General features: G+C 34.1%; 1 protein-coding gene across 1 annotated transcript in view; it reads left to right on the forward strand.

Annotated features, from left to right (window-relative positions):
- LOC134536555 (SH3 domain-binding protein 5 homolog) overlaps positions 1-15,691 on the forward strand; it is a 125,646-nt gene that overhangs the window by 12,902 nt on the left and 97,053 nt on the right. The window contains exons 3-4 of the mRNA XM_063376308.1: positions 2,899-3,076; positions 4,077-4,195. Of these exons, the coding sequence (XP_063232378.1) occupies positions 2,899-3,076; positions 4,077-4,195 (297 nt within the window). The remainder of the gene's footprint in view (positions 1-2,898; positions 3,077-4,076; positions 4,196-15,691) is intronic.

Genomic DNA, 15,691 nt, shown 5'->3' on the forward strand with positions numbered 1-15,691 from the left:
GTACAGGCAGTTGCAGGAAAAAAGATTCCAAACCCGAACACAAAATCTTTCTCAGTTATTAAAGAAGCAGCAAATGATACATTGTGTCCAGTGAAGCTTTTAGCATTCCAATCAATTGCAAAACAAGTTGAAGTTTTTTTGAAAATATACCAAACTGATAAACCCATGCTGCCCTTTTTGGCTAAGGACATGGAGAAATTGATCCGAAGCTTGATGGAAAGGTTCATCAAGGATAGTGAGCTGAAGAGTGCTGCTACGGGCATCAAGCTTATGAAAATTGATGTAAGTATGAAAGAGAATCATTTGCCTGTGGCAAAAGTTCAGTTAGGATTTGCTGCTGAGAACAGGATCAAAGATTTGATTCAGAGGAATGTTGTCAAGGAATATGATGTTTTGCAGTTGCGTATGCAATGCCGTGATTTTCTAGTTGAAACTGTAAAGAAAATTTTGAAGAAATGTCCTTTACAGTATTCAGTTGTGAGAAGCCTCAAACCCAAGGGAAATGAATATTTCAACAGATTGTACAAAAAAGTTTACTTTGACATTGAAGACGTTAGTGGAGGCTAAACGAGTTCAAGAAACTGATTGTGATGACTTAATTTCATCATACAAAGAATTCATTGCTGAATTTGGTTTCACCTCAGAATTTGAGAAGTTCAGACCAGTGGTAGATCGTTTGGATTCGCTATTATATGCCTGTGCAATGTCAAAATCTGACTATGAAAAGCTGTGGTCAGTAATGAAAATGCTACTTATTCTTTCCCATGGTCAAGCAGCAGTTGAGAGAGGGTTTTCCTTGAACAGGAAAATTGAAGTGGAGAACATGCAAGAGCGTACACTTATTGCACAGCGAATAATTGGTGAGCACATTACATCTGCTGGTGGTGTTACTAATGTTCACATTACAAAAGACATGATCATCTCAGCATCGGCAGCACGGCAAAAGTGGCAAGGTTATTTGGAAGAAAAAAAAAGAGCAAGAGAAACAGAGCAGAAATCCTTAAAAAGGAAATGTGTTACTGATGAGTTAGATGAACTGAAGGAAAAAAAGCGTAGACTTCAAGCGGATATAGACACACTGAGTGCATCAGCTGATAAACTCTCAGAGCAAGCAGAAAAAACAGGAAAGTTAACGTTTGTTTCAAGGTCTAACAGTTACAGGAGGACAGCAAAAGAAAAAGTGGCAGAACTTGCAAAACTTGATGAGCTTTTGTGTAGCAAGTTGAATGATTATAAACAAATTTAACTTAAATTGTATTGTCTGTTGTCTGCTTAGGACTTTTCTTCTTTTGATCTTGAATATACAGAAATGGGTCTTCATATTTTTAAATTCACAATTATTTTATTAGCCACATTAGTGTAAATATTTGTTTAGATTTGTTAATGGGTATCAGTGTCTGCAGTACAGCATACTACTCGTGACAAGACAGAAACACGAACTGTGAAACATGATTAAAATGATTTTACTGAAGCACAGGTTAATAATGTATAATTCTGAAAATTGAGGGACAGTGACCAGCAGAGAAGGTTTATGAAATACTGGTAAGTGATGAAATTGATTTATTAGAATTTTAGCAATAATATTTCATTCTACAATCAATTTTACAATTGTATTTAGATTTTCTGATATTATTTTTTTCCTGATGTGTCCCTTAAAAATGTGATAAAAAAGAAATAGGTTAAAAATGTACGTGAAAACCATTCAGTCTTGTGAGGATCAGATTTTTCACGTATTTGATACGTATACGTATTTGATAATTTATCACAGCCAATGATGGTCCTTAAAATTCGGCTTTATTGTCCTTGAAAAGTCCTTGAAAGTCCTTGAATTTTTATCTGCAATATCTGTAAGAACCCTGTAATAAATAAATAAAAAATAAATAATCCAGCAAAATCGCTAATTTGGCATGCCCTGGTCCCAGACATGCCATATTAAAGACCTCTCACTTTATAAATAGTTAATTCCAAGCTGATGGTAGTAATTGCCTCCTCTAGCACACGTACTCCTGGAAGAAATAACTGATCGTCGTGAGTGGCTGTAGATGCTACATTTTTTAAGTTTGGCCACAAGTGTTGGCATGAACTATGTTCTCAGGCTTATCAAGATATACGGTGAAAGGTCAGTACAGTGCTTCCTGTTTACGCTACCAGCGTGTTACATTTCAGGAGTACATCTCTATGATGATTTTTGGAAGAAAATCAACGTTCATCTGTATTTTTTGATGTGTAACATCTTAGCTCTCTGTACATGGCATTTGGTGGGAGTTATTTCCTGAACGGAAAAGTGTAACAGCCACGGGGCTGCCATCTGTGATGGATGCTGCAAACCAAAGTTCACAGAGACAAAAAAACCTTATATATTAATGGTTTAGTGAATTTTGACAAGAAGGGGAGTATTTTGATTAAATTCCTTTTCATAAATCAGGTCTAAAGATGGAATTTAGTAATTTTTTTTTTTTCGCTTTTATTGCAGCCATTTCATTATATAGTTTAAAATTTTGGTCTCTTTAATCAAATGATTCAATAGTCTACATGACTGTTCCGTTGCTAATTCTAGCAGCGGGTGTGCGGAAACGACATGTAATCGGTGTCCACAAATGTATATTTATGGCGCTCTGCATTATTTTAAAGAATTGTACATTAAAATTTGTGTCAGAGTGTATTTATAAGTGTATTTGTAACATGAGAACACATGAATATGATCGTTACCGAGGTTAAATGTTGCTCATCACTGGCAAGTACTGTTACGAATTGTTTTACATACCATTGTAATCAATCTAAATTTGTATCTGGTATTCACGTATCTGCTGCTAATCCAGGCACAAGCAGGGTCGCGAATGCGCTGTGTGAAGTTGTAATCGCTTGAGGAGTGTCGTGCGGGTGTCCGGGCGTGTGCAGGAGGCGAACACGGCGTTCCGCCTGCTGCTCAGTGACTCGACCCGCCGCCTCAAGCTGCTCAGCAGGAAGCTGGGCGGCTGCATCGAGCGCGCTCGGCCGTACTACGAGGCGCTGGAGGTCGCCCGGCATGCGCAGCTCGAGTGCCAGCGGGCGGCCGTCCACTTCCAGCGAGCCAATGGTAGCCCGTCCCTCCCCGTCCCTGCCCGCACCTTCGGCTTTCACACACGTTCATTCCTTGAATATGCTGTGAACTGCATGAACTGTGTCATCTATGGTGTGAACAGAAACAGTATTATTTATTAACTATCTAGGCAAACCTTTTTTTTTATGGTGATTCTTTTCATTTGGCATGTGGATTCATAATTATTAATGGTGTGTGTGTGTGTGTGTGTGTGTGTGTGTATGTATGTGTGTGTATATATATATATATATATATATATATATATATATATATATATATATATATATATATATATATATCTCATTTCGTTGCCATGGGTATAAACAAGTTATAATTCTATAATTCTGTTAATTTTTTTTTTTTGAAAATGGTGTCATGAAAATCTAGAAAACATGAAACACTGTACTTAAATGTAAACTACATGAACTGTGTCATCTATGGTGTTTACAGATACAGTAGTATTTATGAACTATCTAGGCAAACTTTTTTTGATGGTAATTCTTCTTTTCATTTGGCATGTAATTTCATAATTACTTATCGGTTGAGACACTGTAATTTTTCATTTCGTTGCCGTGGGTATGAACATTTTATAATTCTGTTAAATTTTTTGACATAACGTCTTATAAATCGATGAACGCCGGCTGCTCGCATGAAAAGTCATGACTCATTGTCACGTTCCGCCTGAGCCGAGCGTGCAAGAACCGGCCAACCACAGTGCAAAAAAAAATCTTCTATAATATCAAACAGGTTAAGGCAGTCTTTTTTAAAGCAGAAATTTAAAAAAAGTTATTTATTCGTCCAATTTCGTCATTTCAAATTAACAATTTATTGACATTGATTTGATTTCAGTTTATTTCTATAAATAATTGACTAATTGTTCATGATTATATTTAAACAAATTATTTAAATTTAATTTGCACAAACTGTAAATAATATTTGTAAATTAAGAAGACACAAAAGAAACGGAGTGTAAGAGGAGCCGGCACGGCTGTTGCAGAGATCCACCAGGCGGCCAAGGAGACGGTGGCACTGGCGGAGCAGCGCTTCCTCAGCAAGCAGCACGAGTGGCAGTTCGACAACGCCTGGCAGGAGATGCTCAACCACGCCACCATCAAGGTCGGCCTTCACCCCCTTGCTGGCTGTTTATTCCACGGTGGCCATTTCGTGGCTGATTTTGTCACATTTCAAGCAAGTGATTACACTGTTACCACCTATAATGTGGGGAGAACTGGGTTCGTAAGGGATAGCACAAATAGTTTTTATTACAGTTTTATTGATTACTATTGTTCACAATAATAAATAATTGTACTTTAAAATGTCCAATTGCAAATCACTGGCACTTAAAAATGTTTATCCTCAAGTCACTGTATGTCTGTCAAGTCCACACAGTTTGCACTTCTCACTGGAGCTAGACTCAACAATGGTTCAACACTTACCTCGCGCCTGTCCACACACACACAGCCTTGGCCACTCAGTCGCCGCACTCTCACGATCCAGTCGAACTCCACGTGGCGCCGTACTCGTGAAAAAGGTGGGTGGGGGGGGGGGGGGGGGGGGGGAGGGCTTTTCACCCTCTTCGCCGATGACGCACTTCCCTTTGCTCAGAATCCGTTTGGAACTCAGCCGAACTACCGTGGCGGCCGGCGTCGCCCTTCTCAAACCGACGAGAGCAGCTCTAATGAGTCAGTCACATCATCCCAGGCCGACCTGATGCCCGAAACATCAAGAATAGCATCGTTTGCTCACGCCACTTCACGCGGCGGCCTCTATAGAATTTCCAAGGCCACTCAGCGATAGAACCACGCTGAGGCAGGACGATGTGTGGGGAATGGAGGGGGGTAGAGACGACCCTTGATATCCGGCCAGGCTCGCGTGTAATGCATTACGTCAGTGTATGGCACTTGATACGGCGCGTGACTTCATCGGGATCATTGATGTTAGAACAATTAATGTCATGTTAAGTCTGCATACTTACCAGACCGAACAGCAACCAGAAGTAAAGAAGAATTTGGTTTTCATGTGCCTAGTTTGAGACACTCGGAGATATAATCGTCACCTACGAGAAATTGAAATAACTACATACAGTCAAACCTCATTATTACAAACCTGAAGGGACCATATTTTAGCACTTTGTAATAACGAGGGTTTGTATTAACCAAACTATTGCGATATCATGACAAAAAAATTGATTGAACTTTAAATGCCTATATTTACAACCATAAAGAAAATTATATACACTGTTGGTAGTATAGGCTGGCTTCACTACATGCATAACAATTATTAAACACTGAAGAAAACAAACACAATGCAACACTTACAGAATAAATCATAATACAAACTTCAATAAACTTGCATTCATGACACATTTTCTATTCAAACATTTGGTTTTAAAAAAAAAAAGCATCAATTCTGGTTTGCACTATTTTTTTCTTATAGGCATTGTTTACCACATTACAAAGCTTATCAAAGGCCAGTACTGATCAAGTATTGGTTGAGCAGTCTGTATCCAATCTTTAACTTTGGTCGTATCTACTCCTGCCGACTCCCCACACATAGTTTTGCCAACAATATTGTTGCGATCCTTAAACCGTTGTAGCCAACCATTGCTGAACTTGAAGTCTGAAATTTCTAACCTCAATGCCAGGTAGTCTGCCTTCTGAATCATAGGTCCATAAATAGGCAAGTTTCCTGCACGCATTTCTTCAAACCACTGCAACAAGGTAGCTTCCATTTCTTGATGTTTTGGGCCTCTCATTCTTTTTCTTGTTGATAATTTGCACGAACTCGCAAAAGCCGATTCAATCTTTTCACGATTTTTTAGTATTGTCGACAACGACGATTGCGGGATTTTAAATTCTCTCGCAATTTCGGTTTTCGTTCTCTCTCCATTGTCTACTTCTTCGATAATTTTAACTTTAACTTGCAATGTAAGGTCGTTGTGTTTACGTTTCGCAGTCATATTACAAAACAACTCACACTCAAAATTGAGGTTAAGACACACATGCGTGAACAATGGAAAATAACAGAACTTTTTTCCATAGATTGTTTAAACTTCTACGTATGTACACTTCCGACGACTAATATTAATAAGGTATAGAGTACTTTCCTTTTCGTTTTCCGTTTACAACATGGCATCTTTTCTAGTTTAGTTACTCCCATCGCCACTAGAGTTGAACTTTTCGTCTTGTTTTTCGACCATTTTGCGCTGTAGGATACATACATATATCTTTGGAGATACGTTTGTTTACATGACGGTTATGAAGACGTGATTTACTTTAGACTTCGGCTGTGAAATTCGTATTAACCGTTTACTTATACACGTTAACAGCTACTTGAGGGATCAAAACAACTTCGTAATTCATATTAACCGTATTTCGTATTAAAAGTACTGAATAACATAGGAAAGCATACCTTTTTTTCTGGGACTGTGAAAGTAATTCGCATAAACGGGAATTTCGTACAAAGCGGATTTGTATTAATGAGGTTTGACTGTATATAACTTTTACCCAACTTCAATTGTAAGAGCAAGATAGTGTAGTTGATGAACTAAACCTGACTATGGTTATTACTTTTTAATTTAAATATATTTAATATTAACATCCAATAGATTCAAATGATTATATTCTTACTAGGGTTCTGCGAATATTCAAAATTTCCGAATTCGAGTTCGAATTTTTTGATATTCGATTCGTCAATTCGAATCGAATTCATTTTACAATAATTCTACTAGCAAAATCTGGCCCGGATGCACTAATATAAGACATCCCTGCCCCCCCCCCCCCCCCCCCCCCCATGTTTTGAGTGTAAATCGTATTTAAAAGACTTTTTAAAAGTTATAAACTTCATATTTAACATCTCTGGAGTCGCTTTATACCACTTATAAAAACGTAAGCAGCGCCAGTTTGGTTGTGTTGATTCCTGTATTCCCATATAGAGAGCGTGCACGTAGTCTAAGATTGATATCAATAGCTCGCAGACTGCATGCACACGGGCGCTCTGTCAGGAACCGAGTTACCCGCACGATCGTTATGCGTATAGTTACAAATCACGTTTTTGCTACGGGTTTCTTTTTTTTTACGTTGAATAAAATGGTTTTATTGCATCAATCATTAATTTTAAATATTTAACGTGCTTTCGCAAAGTCTACTTTTTAAATAAACGTACTTTCCATGAATAGGTTTTCTTTTTATGGATTACTTTTTTTTTTTTTTTTTCCCATAATAGTAGCACCCACGGTCTCACCCCCAGTTTTCAAACTTGATTTCAGAATAAAATGTGCAATGCTTAAGCGATAAAAACGGTAAATTTGTTATTTTTCTTTTGTACAACTTCCTTATGCTTGATATTTTTATTAATATTTTTATCCTTAAAAGTCAAACATAGTAAATAAGGTAAGCTGTGATACTTTTTATGGTCTTTCCTTTATTTACACTTTCCCGCTTTTTAAACTTTTTTACTTTGACCCCATGAAAAGTGGAAATAAGTTTAAAATAACCACCTAAAACTGTCAAACGTTCAAACACACTAATGATTGCCAGTCTATAAATTTACAAAATACAGTACCTAATTAGTATGATTTTATGTTAGTGCTACAGACATATTAATTTTAATTTTTTTTTTAATTTTTGAGATTCTGATTGTGCTTCTTCAATATAGTCTCACTTTAATTTTAGTTACTTGATTTAAACTGTTAATTATGCGACAAGTTTTTTAAAAGTGGTATGTTAAAATTTTTTTAATGATCTATGTTATTTAAAATAAATATTCTCAATTTCGATACGAAAAAAATTCAAAACTCGGGAATTTTTTTTGAAATTCGATTCGAATTCAATTCGAACTGAAAAATCACAATTCGCAGATGTCTAAATCTTACCTCATAATAATTTTCCAAATAAAAAATATACTCTTTCACAAAACAAAATTTACTTAACCACTTACCCTTCAGCAGTATGATTTATGAATCTCGCTATTGACGTAACAAAGTCTAATAAATCAATGAACGCCGGCTGCACACACGAAAAAGTGTCCCATAACGCACATTGTCCCACTACGGATGTGTCCTGTTATGCTCATTGTACGCATGCGTGGCATCTCTCTTCCACTTGATTGGAACAACCATCGATTTGACTTTTCAATCATATTTTTGTCGTTTGAATTATTAATATTATGTAATTTAACCATCGTCCACCGATTTTCAGCACAATCGGTACGGTTATTTAAAAGTAATGTTGAATTTTCAAATACGTTTTTAACGAACAATGGTGTTTTACAGTTACACATAATAATTCAAATTACACCCGGGATCTTTTGCACAATGTTTTAAAAAATATTGAAACACATTATAAATAAGTTTGGTGTATTTGGGATGCGTATTTGTTATAAACTTGTGTTACAAAAACGAAATAATATTATTCCCCTACCGTGCTGCAGTCTACGGTGACGGACGCGAACCGAATGAATCGCGATATCTATCCGCTATCGCGGGAACCAGGCACTCCTTAATACATATTTTCCTTTGTTTATCGCGAGGGGCGTTATTATTAATGAATTATAAATAAAATTTCGTGGCCTGGGCCACAATTGCATATCATTTTGAGCACTGGAAGACATAAAAACAAAAATATTCTCGACGGATTTTAATCTCTGGTTTTAATTTCTTATTACAACAACAATTTCGGCAATAAAGGTTAATTATTCTTGCATTGTAAAAATATGATTACTAGTATAATTGCAAGTATTTATTATTTTATTATTAAAAAAAGTAGCATCTGTCGGCGAGTGCAGTAATAATAATAGGTTATGTTACAATTGACTAAAGTATTATGGTGATTCATATAATTTATGATAGATATTTGATTAGAGTTTATTTATATGAAAACTTGATCATAATTATATTTAAACTTTATAGCTAAATGCCAGTTTCGTCGACTGTTTATAAAGTGAAGTGAAAAGTTAATGTGGTTTTCATTGCTTATTACAACAACAATTTCGGCAATACTTGCATTTTAAAAACTGATTACTAGTATAATTTCAAGTATTTATTCTTTTATTATTAAAATAAAAATGATGATAAAAGTATGCAATCATTTCATCAATGTTTTGTTATGACGTCACGTTAAACTATTGTCCGTAAACCACATTAACAGACAACCAATTTTTTTTTATTTAGATAAGAATCAATAAAATCAATTATAATTTTCACTATAAAAAAATAAGTTTTTAAAAGCTCTAAAAATCAAGTTTTTTTTAAACATATAAGAAAATTTAAATAATGTTGTTATACTGTATGCCTGGCTTTAGTTACATCGATCAATGATAATACATTGTTCCATTTTTCTTATCTGTTATGAAATCATTTTTTCTAATTGTAAGTAGGTTTTTTACGTTAGCTTCTATATCACAAGTTTGCATAAATAATTTGACATTATATATGTTTAGGTGTATTATAATTTGTTTTGCTGGGAGGTGCAAGAAGCTATCATTTAGGACCATCTGAATGTTTATCTGCATATGGCATAAGTTCAACAACAATAAATTTTTGGTATGTTACTAAGCATGGTTAACTTTATCTCTGTACCAAAATTCAGCTTTGGACAAATTTTTTACTGATCAATACCTTTATTTCTTGGAGTTTTTCCACAGTTTGATAAAAATAATCTGGAATTGAAACTACACATACTATGATGACATGGTGATGTAGTTGAACAGTTAATTTTTAATGCCATTTGAGAGATGTACATATTTTGATAGCCACATTGTGATCATGAATAGTGGTAGCAAATTGACTAAATTAAAAAAACTACTGTCAATACCTTTACAACTCTCCTCCTTTTCCCACCACCCACTGATATACAAGAACTCATTCTCTACTGCCTTGCTGCCCACTGGGGGGGGGGGGGGGGGGGGGGGGTGCTGTCATAACTTAGAAACACACAACTTAGAAACACATAACTTAGAATTTTCTAAGTTATGACGGTTCTAAGTTATGACTTTCTACGTTATGACGTTTCTAAGTTGTGTGGTTCTGCGTTGCGTGTTTCTAAGTTATGACCGTTCTAAGTTATGACCATTCTAAGTTGTGTGTTTCTAAGTTGTGATAGTGCTAAGTTGTGACTTTCTACGTTATGACATTTCTAAGTTGTGTGGTTCTGCGTTGCGTGTTTCTAAGTTATGTGTTTCTAAGTTATGACAGTTCTAAGTCGTGTGTTTCTAAGTTGTGATAGTTCTAAGTTGTGACTTTCTACGTTATGACGTTTCTAAGTTGTGTGGTTCTGCGTTGCGTGTTTCTAAGTTATGACAGTTCTAAGTTGTGTGTTTCTAAGTTATGATTTTCTATGTTATGACGTTTCTAAGTTGTGTGGATCTTGAATTGTTAACTTTCGGTTGCTAGTTTGTGGCAAAGGTTTTCATACGGTCTTTCATGCAGTCCCTACATAGTTCTCTCTTTGCCCGCTAGATGGAGATGAATACCTAACCATCTTTACCAGGAGTGCTTTCTATTGGTTACTTTAAATACTACATTTTTATAAACTTTTTTTATTAACTATGGAAATTCCACACAGTACGTACATTTAACAAAGAACATCTGTGAGAAATAAATTTTATGTATTATTAATTGTAGAATAGTAAAAAAATGAGCTATCTCTAATTGAAACACAAAGTTGAACTATGGTATAAAAAAATAGCCTAAATTATTTGAAGCGCAATCTAACAAAAAATTACTTCAACTGAATTAATAAATAAAGTTAACATATAATTACCAATATGATGGAAATAACGGTCATTTAAATTAGCTAGCAATGCCTAAAACTTGATGGGTAGTTTTGATTGCATGGTTTTAAAACTGGGAACAGTACGATTGGTTTATTCTTTGTAATAGTGAACACCAAATAACTCTTTGTGTATTTAAACTGCGTAATTAAAACAAATATTTTAAATTTATATGTTATTTCGTTTTATTGATAAAGCTCCGCTTTATTGGTCATTTGTGAAACGGAAATATTAATTTACAGTCCAATGTTCAATAATAATGTTTGTTCGCTAAATTATTACGTGTAATAAAATGCATTAATGATTACGGCTAGTTGACGTCTTATAGAAAATGCATAATAAAATGCATAATCATCCCATACAACACAGAAAGTTAGCCAATAAATTTACAGTGAAACATTTTTTTAAGTTTTCATTATGTGCAATTCACAGTTAAATAGTATTATTTTAGTTTAAAAATTGGTCTAATAAATACACACTTAGCAGACTTACGGGTCTATATTTTGACAAAAGTTTGAAATCAACATATTTAATATGCTATTTTTGTATATGAAAAGTTTATTATTTACTGCAGGGCTTTATAATCATGCAAATTTATGTGATAGTTCAATGGTTTCATTACACGTTACAAGATATTACTTCAACCATTTGTTATTTGTAAGTAAATCATCTAGAGTTTGTGTTGTAGGCCAATGGAAATGAGAAAAAAATCTTAGCAACATAGTTTTGTACACTTCAAACGGATTGCCGAATAGAGTTTGATCGTGTATTGGATTATCAAGAAAACAATGCCAAATCACGTACAAAGTTTATGAGTTGTGTTTCGAAATTATATTTGATACTGCTGTAGCGACCAGCCATCCTATCTTATTTTAACTCAATAATGTTAATTGTTTAAGAGAGTATTTTAAGAACTAATGTTATAACCTTACATTAATTCCTACTGTTCCTGAGCTTACTTTTACTATACATAATTTATTTGTGTTAACGCTTTATAGGCCCCTACTTCAGAATTCCATTTTAAAACAATTTCTCTAGACTCATCAAAAATTAAAAACTTTGTTTAAAATTTTATATGAAAAATTAGCCTGAAAACTAGGCTTCTGCGAGCAGAAGATTTTCACTTCGAGTCGAGCTCGAGCGAGTTTGCTAAAATACTCGTGAGTATCGAGTCGAGTTCGAGTTTTTTTTTTTCAGTTTATTGCACATAAATTTACTGTGATGGAGTAATAAAATGTGAGAACTTTTGAGAAAAATATGGAAATAAAAAAAGAAACCATTATCATTGTTAGCCTACTAAATAGATAGACCTACATTAGAGGTCTGCGAGCCTAAGAATTTTACTTTGAGCCAAGCTCGAGCGAGCCTACTTGAAAGTTCTCGAAGCTTGAGCTTTTGTGATACAGTTACACTTTTGGGAAATTATTTTTACCTTAAACTTAGTAGGTATAATGTTTGAATAAAGTATTAAAATGAAGTGGGCTTATTAATTTTGGGTAACTATTTACAGAGTGCTTTTATAATTTGCACTGCTAGGAAAAAAAAACATGTTTTCCATTGAATCTAACCTGTTTCCATTGGTTCATTAGTAACTGATATCATCCAACTAACATAACCACAGTTTACAAGTACGTATATGTTTGTGTAAATGTAACATAACTTTGGAATAATTTCATCCTTGTCAATTTTTCTGGAGTCCTTACTGAGCTTCAACTAACTGAACACCAAAAATCATGTTGTTTGAAAAGTACATTCACATTGTTTCAACATTTCCACTTTTCGGCACAAAAATTCTGAGAGAGATTGTCATAGAGTATTAAATTCTGTTCTTCAATCTATCATGCAGAAAAATAATTTGTTCTGCACGTTCAGGAGTTAAATTAGCTCTACGATTGGAGATGGTGTTTACAGCAGATGAGAAGCATCTCTCTCTGGCAACCTGTGTGGCTGGAATGCTTTAGTAAAATTGTTGGTAAATATGTAGAGTCGCGGTATATGCGGAAAAAAAATGCTAAAATTCCGAAAATACTTTTATTCTATGCTCTTTCACTTCCTCTTTTCAAATCAACCGGCGGAGATAAGAAATTCCAAATACTTTAGATTATCGAATTTTTTAATTTTCATCACAATACCTGGGTATTCATGCGGCGATCACCATTGTTTCTGGTTTACGAGTATCTATTATGTTTCTTATTGGACAATTTTGTCACGTGACAGTTCCGTGATTGGCCAGTATTCAAATGAACCAATACGTGATTATTTATTTATTTATTAATCCGTCGGAGGTATCGCGACGTAGGTGAACGACTACATCATTTCCTTCTAATGGCAAAGGAAATGTACCCGCCTCCAACTTAGGTGGGTTTTTAACGTTTCTAATTTTAAAGTCTTATTTTTTATTTGGATATTGTCCGGGTTTGTTAGGTCAGGTCAGTTACATTATAAATACTTTAAAACTAAAGAACCATTGAAATTAATTCACATTATTTTTTATGTCCGCTTAGTTTGAAAGTATTAATAATGTAACTGACCTGACCTAATCGACCATTTTATTTATTACGCATTCACGAACACACGGCAAAATAACAAAAATGGCGTCGGTCTAATGGTTGTACAGGTGTTGTATTGCAAAATTAAAAAATTCTATATCTCCTAAAGTATTTGGAATTTCTTATCTCCGCCGGTTGATTTGAAAAGAGGAAGTGAAAGAGCATAGAATAAAAGTATTTTCGGATTTTTAGCATTTTTTTTCGCATATACCGTTACTCTAAATATATACCAAATTGTTTAACCTCAAAATTAGTGTCAAATATCTGTAACTTGTCATTAAGTTTAATCAATTTAAAGTAATAAAAATAGAAGCATTTTACTTAATTCAATTTACACTTGCAAAAAAAACTTACGCACAATAAACCTACATGGAAATTAAAGTCTTTTTCAATGTCCTGTAGTCTGAAATATGTTTACTCATGTCATTAAATGTAGAGCTGTACTGAAGAAGCCGATTTTGCCAATATTTAGTTGAATCGGCATTTCTGCCAACTTCCAATACTCTTGTTAATTTTCGGCCGATATTACTGAAAAACGAAAGAGACTGCCATAACCTAAAAATCCACGAGTACCCTTTTCACTTTTCGTAGTAGTACTGCATTCTTTCAGATCGCATTATTTCTTAGCAACATGTGCCAACCGTACATATCAAGATTTAACATCCTTTTTTTTTAATATGTCCTAAATAAATACATTACCATCACGGTAAATACACATCTCGGTTATTACGGCAACTATAGTGCAAATGTGGTAACTATCATGCTTCTGCAGTAGTTATGGTATCCACAAAGAATCTTTAGTTCTTTTTATGGTAATTATCTTAAGATAACTATTGGAATTGTACTGTAGTTATGGTACATCATCCATATTTCTTCGTAAGTTGTTGTTCATTTGTCTTTTCTTCATATTTATATTTACGTGCGCCATTACTGGCAGGAACTTTCATAAAAATTTTAAACGGGACTTTATATCACACATTTTATGGCGTAAATGATGAGACCCCGGACAATTTAAACGCTTTTTACAGTAAAATGCGGGAAATGTTTCCGCATAAAGCGGGAAATACTTCCGCATAAAGCAGTAAAGTGATACATTAAAACTATGTGGAAAATTATAGAAGTAAAAAAAATTCATCACGGAAATTCGTAAATCCCGGGTACGTAAAAATGATGTGTTCATGTATACGGTCGATCATGTTACATTATAAAGTAAAGGATAATAGTGTTGTAAGACTTTTATTCCCTTATAATGAGAGTCTTTTTTTTTCTATAGGTAGAGTGCAAGAAAAGCTCGCTCGAATTTCGAGTTGTTGAAAAGCCACGAGCTCGAGTTCGAGTATTACTAAAAAACTCGACTCGAAACTCGAATTTCGAGTACTCGCAGGTGTCTACTGAAAACAAATTTAAGTATTTATTTTTTTTTAACCATACAAAATATTGCCTGAAAATATTTCCCGGTGGACTGATTCATACTGCTGTATTTATTAATTGTACTTGGCTTTGGTTGCCAAAATAATTAGTGTAACTTCTGCAGTCACAAAAATTTTGTCGTAATTTTTACCAGTTACAAAATTCCTTTAAATTAAATAAATAAGGAAAGTAGCATTTAAACAGATATTTTCATGTTGGTTAACTTGAATATTTTAACATTAAAAGAGAATAAAGTTACATAACATTTTAATGGACTAACAAATTTCTGAATTCTTGCAACTAGTAAGGTCTGGCGAGTCGAAAACATAATTTAGAGTTGTTATTGTTGTTAAAGTTGGGTTCTACCCGACTTTGACGTATTACTTTGACAGAAAAATAACAGATCTAATAAAGGTAGAATTTGATACTTCGAGTGAATTTTGAATCCTAGATTCCAATTTTACCTAGAAACTGAAAGATTCAAATAAAATTTCTTTTAATAAATTACAAAAATTATGAATTCTTTTATCATTCTCTTTTCTTCAGACAACTATTTATAAATATAACTTAAATTAAGACGTATTTGAAACCAGTCACATGAAAAAAAATTATTAGTGTCAATTAATTCAATCACGGTATTTGAACCTCGGGAAGACAACAAAAAATACACCGGTGTCTTTACACTTCCAAGCCCATTAGGTGACTGATCTCCTCCGCAGCAAGCAGGAAGTCTTTATGTTCAAATACTATTTCTATTCTTTAACTTTTCAATCTCACTGAACATGTCATAAAAATATAAAGAATGCTGGTAAATCTTAATACAATTAAAAAAATTTAATGACAATTATTCTCATATGATGAAATTCTTTCATAACTTTTAATA

The sequence above is a fragment of the Bacillus rossius genome, chromosome 11 (genome assembly GCF_032445375.1).
Source record: "Bacillus rossius redtenbacheri isolate Brsri chromosome 11, Brsri_v3, whole genome shotgun sequence".
Taxonomy (NCBI): domain Eukaryota; kingdom Metazoa; phylum Arthropoda; class Insecta; order Phasmatodea; family Bacillidae; genus Bacillus; species Bacillus rossius.